The sequence below is a fragment of the Vulpes vulpes genome, chromosome 4 (assembly GCF_048418805.1).
Source record: "Vulpes vulpes isolate BD-2025 chromosome 4, VulVul3, whole genome shotgun sequence".
NCBI classification, from domain to species: Eukaryota; Metazoa; Chordata; class Mammalia; order Carnivora; family Canidae; genus Vulpes; species Vulpes vulpes.
Genome location: NC_132783.1, coordinates 26,101,255 through 26,112,477, shown reverse-complemented (window position 1 = coordinate 26,112,477; position 11,223 = coordinate 26,101,255). Strand labels below are relative to the sequence as shown.

General features: G+C 60.6%; 1 protein-coding gene and 1 long non-coding RNA gene across 2 annotated transcripts; both read left to right on the top strand.

The window, feature by feature from the left end:
* Positions 1–395: 395 nt before the first annotated feature.
* LOC140598737 (uncharacterized) lies at positions 396–5,094 on the top strand. The gene is made up of 5 exons (XM_072757266.1): positions 396–509; positions 554–744; positions 1,534–1,618; positions 4,395–4,563; positions 4,691–5,094. Exons 1-5 carry the CDS (start codon positions 396–398, stop codon positions 5,092–5,094), a joined length of 963 nt encoding a protein of 320 aa, XP_072613367.1.
* Positions 5,095–8,267: 3,173 nt separating this feature from the next.
* LOC140598558 (uncharacterized) lies at positions 8,268–9,750 on the top strand. Its single transcript, XR_012001001.1, has 3 exons — positions 8,268–8,430; positions 9,078–9,334; positions 9,563–9,750. It is a non-coding gene; the product is annotated as an uncharacterized lncRNA (long non-coding RNA).
* The last annotated feature ends 1,473 nt before the right edge of the window (positions 9,751–11,223 follow it).

The following is an 11,223-nucleotide window of genomic DNA, read 5'->3' as shown; positions in this document are numbered from 1 at the left end:
CTGCTGGAGATTTGTCAATTTTATTGATATTTTTAAAGAAACAAATTCTGTTTTCTTGCTCTCTGCTGGGTTCCGCCCGCATCCACATGGAGTGCCACATTTTGAACGTCCCGTGCCCGTATTTGCAGACGCAGGCGTCTCAGGGCCAATGATGTGCTAAGTCACCTGGGATCTCAGCGCCAGCAGGTGGTGGAGGCATGACCACATCTCGGCCCCACACCTGCCCCGCCAGAGAGCAGGCTGAGGGAATGGAAGAGCTTTTTCTTCAATAAGTGGAGGATTTGACATTTATTTTTTTCCTTCCTTGGTGGCAGCAGATGGCATTGAGAACCACATCAGAGAAACTCAGACACCGCTAATCGTTCTCTGCGAACGTCATCTACACCACGCCGGGCATGCGTGTAAACAGGTACATCGGCCGCCTCCTGGAAGCGTTCCAGATGGAGCTGGAGATGGCAGACCTGGACTTCTTCACCCTGAAGTACAAGCAGGCTGACCGCGAGCTCAAGGTAGGTGGAAGGGGCCCCAGGTGCCGTCCCCCACCCGTCTCCAGGCGGCGTGGTCCCCAGGTCCCAGGTGCCGCTGCGGGGACCCTGCATGTGTCCTGGCAGCTACAGCCACTGATGGGCGGTCTCCGTGTCTCCCAGTACCACCAGCTCCAGGACGGGATTTCACCAGTGCCGTTGTGCTGGCGCTCATCCTCACCGCCCTGTTCGGCCTCATCTACCTTCTCATCATCCCTCAGTAAGTGTGACGGGCCTGGCCATCAGGGCAGGAGGGTGCCAGAGGCCCTTCCTCGTCTGCTCGTTGCCCCCGTCGTCCCTGGCACCGAGACGGCATGAGCCACAGCCTGTTGTCCCCTGGTTGCAGTCAGCCGTCAGGCCCTGGTGGCACACGTGTGGGATGCTCACGCTCAACTTCTCGTGTGTCATTTACACAGTTCTAAGACACAAGATATTTTCAGCGCCTTTCCATCTGCCCAACGTGTACCCTTGACTTCAGGACAGATTTTCGAGGGACGTTGTTTCTAGGTGCGCGTCATCTTCAGATATGTTAAAGTGAGAAATAGTGGCCTCTGGAAAGGAAGACAAACGTAGTAATTTAGTAATAATCAGTTACCCAAAGTCTGAGTTTGGCAGTGCTTGTTTTCAGGAGGAAAGTCCACTTTCCTTCCAGAGAGGCCACTTTCTTAGACCCCCTGGTGGAGTGGCTCTCCTTGGGTTTCCAGAGTTTCCAGGAAGCACAGGAAGCTGCTCCGTTCCCAGATGCTGTAAACACGGCGACCATCTGATGGCCCGTGTGGGGATCAAGCTTTTCCTAGAAAAGCTGCTCCCAGATGACTTGGCCCAGGAGGGCAGTGCCCAGCAGCAGGTCCTCCATGAGGGAGGGCCTCTCCATGGGCCCCGCTGGTTAGGAGTTGGGGGGAAGAAAGAAAGGGTCTTGGTGGAGCAGTCGGGGGTTGGAATTGCGGGCACTTGTTGGGCACACCTTGCTTGGCCCCAGCCCACAGTGACCCTGCATCTTCTGTTCTAGGAACGTGGTTGACCTCTTGCTCCTGGTGTTCTGCATCTGCTTCCTGGTGGCCTGCGTCCTATACCTGCACATCACTCGGGTCCAGGTGTGTGTGTGTGCATAAGTCCAGACCTGCCATCACCTGGGTCCAGGTGCATGTGTGCATGTGTCCTGTACCTAGACATCACTCAGGTCCAGGTGTGTGTGCGTGTGTACTGTACCTGTACATCACTTGGGTCCAGGAGTGTGGGTGCGTGTGTCCTGTACCTGCATATCACCTGGATCCAGGTAGTTATGTGTGCATGTGTCCTGTATCTGCACATCACTGAGGTCCAGGAGTGTGTGTGCACGTGTCCTGAACCTGCACATCACCTGGGTCCAGGTGCTTGTTGTGTGTCTCCCTGACCTGCAATCCACATGGCCCAGGTGCCTGTATGCCTGTGTCCTGTACCTGCACATTACCTGGGTCCAGGTGCCTGTTGTACTTCTCCCTGACCTATGGTCCATGTGGACCTATGATCCGTGTGTGTGCATGTGTGTCCTGTGCATCACCTGGGTCCAGCTACTTATGTGTGCTTGTGTCCTGTACCTGTACATCACCTGGGTCCAGATACTTATGTGTGCATGTGTCCTGTACCTGCACATCACCTGGGTCCAGATACTTATGTATGCGTGTGTCCTGTACCCGCACATCACTCAGGTCCAGGAGTGTGTGTGCATATGTCCCGTACCTGTGCATCACCTAGATCCAGGTGTATGTGCGTGTGTGTGCTTACATCCTGCTTGTGACAGGTACATGTGTGTCTTGCATCTGTATATCACCTGGGCAGGTATGTGTATTTGCCTGTGTCCTTTACCTGCACATCACCTGGGCCGGTACATGTGTGGCCTCCGCTTGTCCTCTTGACAGGACGGTGGGGCAGTGGAGAGTAGCAGGAGCTCCCCAAGCCCTTTTGTGTGCTGGATCCTGCTCGGAGTTCCAGGAGCGCCCCTGGGACACTGGGCAGGTGGTCCATAGTGATGGGATGAGGGCCGTGGGGTGTTCTGAGTGGAGAGTCCCTCAGGGCAGGGAACCAGCGATCCATCATACGCCTGCGTGGTGGACAGGACACCTGTACAGTGGAGGGTTCTCTGTTGGCTTTGCTGCTGTGAGCTTTGGGGTGGGGGCTGGGCTGGCTCCATGGGTGGCTGTGCTCCTGGGACAGCGCTCGGTCCCAGCCCCGCTGTGGCTCCCCCGTCCGTGTCTTTATGCACCCCATTACCCTGCTTCACCCCATGGCCATGTCCTGCTGACTCAGGATTCTCTTTGTGTAATTGTTGGAAACGGCAACTTTTTAAAAAACTAAATTCGCTTTTATCCACTTAACTTCTTTGTTCTTTATTGGGAACTTTTTTTTTCTTTTAATTGAAAAGATGTTATATATTTAAACCAATTTCCAGTTGTTTGTTCTTCATAGGGTGATACGTGGTTTGGAAACTGCAATTTTCAGATTTAAATAAGATGGTGTTTTCATGTAATTTTGGGGGAGAGTGTGACAGGTGGAGCTGACTCGATGGCCTGCCACCCCCTCCCGGGGAGCCGGGAGCCGGGTGCTGTGACGGACATGTCCCTCCTGGCAGAGGTGGCTTAGCCGAAGCATGTGGAATTTGGAGTGTCATGGCCGTTGGTGCCTCTGCGCTAGCTCTGAGTGTCCTCCCCGGGGTGTGGCTCAGAGATGGTGTGGAGGGGTGGCAACCAGCAGGTGGGGCCCAGCCTCAGTGGAGGGAGGTACAGGTGGGCGAAGCTGTGCATATGGTTGAGCCAGGGTCCATGGTAGCAGGGCCTCCGTGGGAAAGCACGAGTCAGCTGGGCATGCACTTTCCTCTGGGACAGGGCAGGAGGCCACAGGCAGGGCATCCGGGCTGCTGGGCCAGCCCCATGGCCCCCTGGGACCTCCATCCTCCCATTGGCTCCCGCATTGCTGGGGTTGCTGGCACTGGGAACTCCGTGCCTCCATGTCCCTGTCTGTGATGCAGGACAGAATTGAGTTGATATGCACCAGTAGCGGGAGCCTGGCACACAAGGGGAGAAGCTGGAGGACAAAGGAACAGGGTCAGTGGGGCCAGGAGGAGGCCAGGAGTTGGGGATGGGGGGGGCCTGCAGTGCCGTGGGCCAGCAGAGCACGGGCATGAGGGTGCAGGGTGAGAGCTAGGAGGGGCCTGAGCTGGACCAGGTGGCCACGAGTGCCAGTGGGAGCAGGACAGCCAGCCCTGGGTGGGGGGCAGTGGGACCAGGGCTGGCCGCTGGGCAGGAAGGGACTGTCTGCGAGCCTCTGCAGGTTCAGGTATGCTTTGCTCTGAGGGCGCTTGCTGGAGCCTGGGCAGACCCATGTTGTGAGCAGAAGGGGTGGACGCAGCCTCGTCCAGCACAGAGGCTTGCACAGGCCCTGCCCCTGGCGACACCTCATCCTGGGCCGTAAGCTCCAGGTGCCCGTGTAAATCAGGCTGTGTCGAGCCCAGGGAGGTGGCCATGGCGGCCACGGCTGCCTGTCTCACACACCCTCGGCCACAGGCTCAGGCTCGGGATACCGGCACCGTGTGCCTAGGTCGATGCATGGGGTCCTGGCCACAGCACCCTCCACGGAGAGGCAGGTATCCTGTTGTGCTCCGTGGCATCGCTCCTGGTGGCCTTGGCGACGTTACACACCTGTTGTGCTTACAGGTGGTCACAGGGTCATTGCTGGAGTTGGCACGGCTGCCTTTCGTGTGGATGGTGTGGCCCAAGGACGTGCAACCACGGACAATCCGCCAGGCCATGTTTGATGGCTGTGCTTAACGTTCCGAGGGTTTTCTCCCGGGTTTGGAGCTGATGTGCTGTTTTTTTTTTTTTTTCTGTATTACAGCTATTTTCCACGGATGTGTTTGCTCCACGAGTGTATAAGCAAACTGACCGTAAAGATGAGCAGCGACCAGCCTCACAGCTAGGAGAGGCCACATGGAGTCCACGCGTGGCCATCGGTCTCCGTGACCAGCAGCGTTCACTTTTCAGAAGAGCGCGCTACCCCGTTACATGTGAGCGAACGCGTATGCAGGCTCAGGAGTTGGGGGCGAGACGGGGGGTGGGTCTCAGCACCCACGCTGGCAGTCCCGCTCCTGCAGGGCTGTGGGCGTGCTGGCCGACAGGACCGTGGCTTCACAGGTAACAGAAGAGCCAGCTCCCGTGGCATCTCCCGCAGAGAGCCCGCAAGCTGCCCTCCCTGCGCCCTGGCGTCTCCAGTCAGCCCCAGGAAGCAGCATGTCCTAGCATACTGTGTAGGAAGGTCCCTCCCCAGGACCTGGCCTTCCTCCTCAGCTGGGCTGGTGCCCATCGCCGGGGGAGTCTGGAACCTGCGGGCCAGGAGAGCGAGGACACGAGTAGAAAGCAGGTGGTGGGCGGGCGTGGCCCTGCTGCACGGTCCTGGCCACCCCCGCTCCCAGCTGCAGCGTCAGTCCCATCCTCCTGCTGCTGCCGGGCCAGTGACCGCTGCCTCAGAGGTCTCAGGGCACGCACGCCCGCTGGCTCCTGGCTGTGGGCAGCACGTGCTAGAGGGCAGCGGCCCGTAGGCTCACTGTTGGCGGGGTCCCATGGGCTCGTTGGGGGGCCGTCACCTGCCCTGGCGCGTGGAGTTTTTGCGCCCCAGTCCGCCCATTTCCCCTTCCGCCACCGTCTGGCTTTCAAGACCTCTTGCTGCTGAGCCGGGTCCTTTGGAGTCCTCGGTCAGGAACCCGTCCCTCCGGTCACACTGCGACCCTCCGCCATGGGTGGCCGTGGGCCGGGGGTGGTAGCTCTTCGGGGCACGGCACTGGGGGAGGAACCCTATGCCGACCTGTGCCGTGTCACAGGCAGCAGATCCAGGCTGGTCTTACCGTGCGCCTCTGGCTGTGTTTATGACTGAGGCTGAGAGTTCTGACGTTTCGACAAATGTTTCGGGGGTCACGGGGCACCGCCAGGCCCAGACAGCACCCCAGCGCCCAGGAGGACGTGCCTCAGCTCTGCAAGGGCGGCTGCCCAGTTGACACCATCCCTGAATCTTCAAAAGGCCATTTCCACATCAGCAAAGCTGCTGTGTCCAGATGGGGTGGGGGTGGGGCCGTGGCAAGAGCAGCAGCTCCAGGCTGTGGGGTCCCCTCCCTCCCCCATGAGAATGCCGGGCCGCAGTAGGCTCGGCAGCATGGCTGGGGTGAGGGTTCTGCTGGCTTTGGGGCCTGTCACTGGGCGGGGAGGGACCCTCGTTCCTGGCATCCCTTCCCGGGTCCCCGGTTGGGAGGAGCTCGGCTGGTGGGGGCTCCCTGCATCTCTGGGGGCCACTGGGCCTCGGCGCTGGCCACGGTCAGGTCGGCTGAGGCAAGCGGGCCCCGTGTCCTGAATGTCACCTCCTCCGTGTCTGCAGAGCGGGCTGTCCCTGCCCCCATCATCACACTGCATCCGCCGAGGTCCCCGTGGGTGCTGTTCACATGGGACACGGGCACTTTCCTCCCACTGAGACCACTCTTTCCACATACGTGTGTCACGGCAGTGGCTTCTTTGGCACACTGTTCTGGTCGTGCTCCTTCCGAGTCCCTGCCTGTCCCTCTGGGGCTGGGGTTCACCTATCGGGGCAGCCAGCCGCTCTGGGGGCTCCCACCCACCCGCGAGCTCATGAATGGAGAAGGCCCACGAGCTGGTCTGTGTCTGCTGTGGGCTTGTTGCCGGTGGGCCTGGAGATCCCCAGGGCGGGCAGAGGGCAGGGGAGACACCTGGCTGGGGTAGGGGCAGGAACCCTGGGGCCCTGCGAGTGTGAGCAGATGACTGCCCACGTCTCCGATCTCATGTGGCGGGGGTCTTGGCATGGAGCACCCAGCTGGCCAGGTGTCCACGACCCTGAGCTGGGCCTGTGACGAGGATGACAGGTCACGCAAGGCCACAGCACCCCGTGGTTCCTGCTAGCCTGCGTCCTAGCCCTGGCGTGCTCTCTGAACCCGGCGAGGCAGTGTGCCCAGCACTGTGCACTCCGCTGTGCTCAGTGGCCCCGAGGCCTGGGTCCCAAGACACCGGGTCCCTGTATGTCACTGTGCACTGTGGAGTGAGTGCAGGGGAGCTGGCGCCCGGGCAGCCGATGGAGCAGCACCGGGGTGCCCTGAGTGTTGGCGGTGTGACAGGCGCTCAGCGGGCGCCCCGGGGCAGATGTGACCGAGGCCAGCCCCCGGCGGCTCGCTGGCTCTCCCATTTTCGCCGAGCGTCGTGTGGCGCTGGCACGTGTGTGGCGGGAGCAGAGCTGTCCTGGGTGAGTGCATCCAGGACTCGTAAGTCCCTGCTCATCAGTAGGACATCCAGGAGCGGCTAGCGCCCGCCGCGTGTCCCCTTCAGTGAGTAGAGCACAGAGGGAGTGCCAGACCAGAGGAGCCACGTGGGCAGATTGTGTCCCCCGTGAGGCATCATCGTCGGAACCCACCACCCATTGGCCAGTTGGCAGCCAAATGGGAATGGCGCATCCGCCCCGCAGGCTGCCCCCGACTCTGAGCCCCGCTTGCACACTCCGGGCTGCCTCCCGCTTCAGCCTCCCTGCACCCCGGGCACAGCTTGCTGAGCATCGGCCGGTGGCCCTCCAGTCACCAGTGGCCACCAGAGGCCAGGCCTGGGCAGTGCCTCCAGGGGCTCCTGATGTCCACAGCCGGAGGAGCCTTACCCTGCGTTTGCTGAGCGAATGCGTGAGCAGCGTGTGCCTTGTCGGCCGGGCAAGGGTCCGTGGGCACATCTCTGTCCCGGCCAGGGGCGGACACGAGATTGGACAGGGAGGGAGGTGGCTAGTGCGAGGTGTGAGCAGTCGGGGCTGGCGCCACCGCAGGGGGCTCCTCTCCCTGAGATCTGGGGGCCCAGCGTGTCTGCGCAGTGTGGCAGCATCAGGCTCAGGAATCCTGAATGGAATCCGGAACTGTGGCTGCGCCGTGGGAGTCCCGTTGGACCCAGAAGGCCAGCTGGTGGGGACAGGACGGTCGAGACATCCCCAGGGGAGGGCCGCGGATGGGGCTGGCCCTGGCTGGCTGCGGGTCTCATCAGCGTCTTGTGCAGGGTCCCTGCAGTCTTTATATTAGTTTTTGTTTCAAATTTCATGAGCGTGAATCTAAAAAGAGCTTTGCGCTTTTATCCACAAAGTCACATGTTGACTATTGCAAAATGTATTTAAGCTGCCTTCTATTAAGCGCGCAGGCACTTTTAGAAAGATTTTATTTGAGAGAGAGCAAGAAAGAGCACAATTTTGGGGACGGGCAGAGGGAGTGGGAGAAACAGACTCCTTGCCGAGTGGGGAGCCCGACGTGGGACTCGGTCCCAGGACCCTGAGATCATGTCCTGAGCTGCCCAGGTTCACCCAAATAGATTTAAAATAAAATTTCTAGTAACAAAAACAGTTTAAAATCTATGTGAAGAAAATGATAAAATTTAAAGTACCTAAAAAAAGACACAAGTATGTGTAAATCCTTATTTAATATAATAACAATATATGAACTTGCAAAACACATGACATAGTAAGGATTTAATGTAATAAAAATCTCAAATTAATCAGTTCATTCTAGTGCCAGAGTCACAGTGTGGGGCACACGGTGGCGGGTGTGGTTGTTTTTCACTGAAAGACAGTAGTTTTTGTTTCTTTTAATTTTGGCAGCGTCGACCTGGGAGAGGAAGCCTGGGCACAGCTGAGATGTGTGTGTGGGGGCTGGGTGGGGAGCCAGCGGCACCAGGGCATGCAGCACATTCTGTGCTGTGACCGTTCCTGCGACCCGAACCAACTCTAAGAAACGCCTGTGTTCACAGTAATATGTTTTATTGTCCAGTGTTTTCCAGGATGCCTGACCATCCAGATCCGCACCGTCTTGTGTATTTTCATAGTGGTCTTGACCTACTCTGTCGCCCAAGGATGTGTGGTGAGCATGTCTGCAGGCAGCAGTGTGTAGCGGGGGGAGTCCCACGAGGTGTGTAGGGGTGAGGGGGGCTGTCTCCGGGTGAAGGGACACCCAGCCCCTCCCCAGTGCGCAGTAGAAGCTGGGGCAGAAGTCAGGGCAGGGGGGTGGGGCGCTGAGTACCAGGAGGGTGGCAGGGGCTGTCTGGGGGGCCGAGGGGGGTCTCTTGCTTCTCCCAGCCTACACTGGGAGGAGCCTGGAGGGCACAGCAAGGGAGGGGCGGGCGGCACCTGGGGGCATCCCCTCCTTCCCACAGGAAGCTGTAGCAGCAGGTGGACGGTGCAGGTGGGGCTGAGGGCAGCTGGTCCTGAGCCCCCGTCTCCCTGCCACCCCTGCCCCTGCCTCAACACCCCTGCCCCTCCACCCCTGCTCTTCTGCCCCTGGCTCCTCCACCCCTGGTCTTTTGCCCTTGGATCCTCCACCCCTGCTCTTCTGTCCCTGACCCCTCTGCCCCTGCCCCCTCCACTCCTGCCCCTGCTGTCTCCACTCCCCACCATCACCTCCATCCCTGCCTCCTCTTGACCCTCTGTCCCCTCTGCCCCTGCCTTCTCCACCCCTTCCCCCTCCCCCTCTGCCGCTGCCCCGTCTGCCCACCCCTTTGCCCCCTCCAGGTGGGCTGTCTGCCCTGGGCCTGGAGCTCCAGCCCCGACAGGTCCCTGGTGGTCCTGACACCCGGCAACCACAACACACTGCTAGCCACTTCACCCTGCGAGTCTGCGCCCCACGCCCTGCTCTGCGGCCTGGTGGGAACACTTCCACTGGCCATCTTCCTGCGAGTGTCCTCCCTGCCCAAAATGATCCTGCTCCTCGTGCTCACCACGTCCTACATCCTGGTCCTAGAGCTCAGCGGCTACACCCGGGCCTTGGGGTAGGTGCGCTGCTGCCAGGCTCCCTGGACACACCCGTCAGGCGCTGCCTGCTTCCGCGGCTTCTCCGTGTGTCCATTTGGGCCCAGGGCCAGAGAGGCCTCGGATCGGGCGGGAGGTGCTGCAGCCGGGCCGGTGGCAGGTGCTGCCGACCTGCCTGCCCCGGGGGCCCGTGCACGGGTCTCAGGCCCTCTGTACTGATGAGGTTTCCCTCCTTGCCCCCCCTCCAGGGGCGGCGCAGTGTCCAGGCACGGCTTCAAGCCCATCATGGCCATCCTGCTGTTCTCGTGAACGCTGGCCCTGCACACCTGGCAGGTGGATGTCACGCTGCAGCTGGACTACCTCTGGACAGCACAGGCAAGATGCCCTCTGTGTGCTTCGGGAATGGTGGGGTGCGGCAAAGGAGCCCCTGGGGAGGGACCGTGCGGGTGGAGGGGCTAGTGCTGGGGCAGGATGGGGACCAGGGGAAGCTGAGTACAGCCCTATGAGCCCCGCCTGACAGGCACAGGAGTTTGGTGGCATCCTGAACAGTGAGCTCCCCATCCCGAGGCGTCCGGCAGTACGGCTGCCGCGCACAGTGGCTCAGCCTTTGCTGCGCTGCACGGGACAGCGGGTCTCCCCAGGGTCATGGGAGTCTCCAGAAAACACTGACTCTTGCACCGCCCACCCAAGTTAGTAGGTGTGCGGGTGCAGGTATGCGAGCTGTCGGCCCCGAGCCGGGGAGGGAGGGGATGACAACCGGAGGCATGGGCTGTGCACCTGCCAGGCGACCAGCACACCAGTGCACGTCTGGGCCAGCTGGGCATGCGCGAGGGGCCCCCCTCGTCCCCTGCTGTGTCCCTCACCTCCGGATGGGGAGGCCATCCGGCTTGCTGGACAAGTCCACCTGTGCAACTTGCAGACGTCTGGACCCTGAGTGGGGGGCCTCCCTTGGCTTCCCCGGCTAGAAGTGAGCAGGGGGCATGCTCTAGAACAGAGACGGTGGATGCGAGCTCTCAGGAGCTTTTTCTAATCCTGATGTATTACGAAGCCGCTCTCTAGCATCCGAGGCATTTAATGGTGTCTGGTCTTCATGGCAGCCCTGCCCAGGGCATGGGCCTGCAGGTGGGGAGCAGGGCAGCGATGTGAGGTGCTCGGGTCCGGGCGGCTGATACATGGCCCAGCAGGGAGGAGCCGGGGTCTGAATGGTGTCTGGAGCAGGGGGGCAGTCACCTCATCCTGGGAGTGCTATGTCCAGCCTGGGGCCCCCCTGGGGGCCAGAGTGCAGGGAGAGCCAGTGTTCGATGCCAGACAGGTGGAGCCCAGAGGATTGGGGGGTGAGGTCGCCCTCGCTGAAGAAGACCATGGGCTGCAGAGACCAGCACGGACACCTGGAAGTGATGTTTGGTGGCCGTGTGGGCGCCCTGTGGCCCGGTCCAGGTGACACAAAACCTTCCAGCCTGGGTGAGGATACAGTGACTAGTTCCCCACCAGGACGGGCTTGGCGGTGGGCCTGGCATGCAGTAAGCGCTCGGTGTGGCTGGGCGGCCTCTGGACGCTGCCTTGTTCATCTCTTGGGACGCTCCACCTGCAGGAGGCCAGTCTGATACCTTTACTCTGGTTTTGTTAACCTGGGAAAGACAGGTCCCCGCTAAGGATGTACGGGCTGGATGCGTGTTCGGGACCATGAAGGGTGATTTCATTCCTCCGGGTAGACAGAGGAGGGGAAGCTGTGTGCATGCGCGTGTGCATACCCGAGTACACAGGGGGTCTGCACACACATCCGTATGCCGGGGGACAACGTAGCCTAATTATTCTTTACCGCATAACACGTGTACTGAGGTTAAAACCACGCTCTTGGGATCCCTGGGTGGCGCAGCGGTTTGGCGCCTGCCTTTGGCCCAGGGCGCGA

Bases quoted from the DNA above. Each gene is read 5' to 3' on its own strand.
- LOC140598737 (XM_072757266.1), top strand. From the start codon at position 396: ATGCGTGTAAACAGGTACATCGGCCGCCTCCTGGAAGCGTTCCAGATG. The intron at 745-1,533 runs GTAAGTGTGACG...CTTCTGTTCTAG, and splicing joins TACCTTCTCATCATCCCTCA to GAACGTGGTTGACCTCTTGC. The intron at 4,564-4,690 runs GTGAGCGAACGC...GTGGCTTCACAG, and splicing joins AGCGCGCTACCCCGTTACAT to GTAACAGAAGAGCCAGCTCC.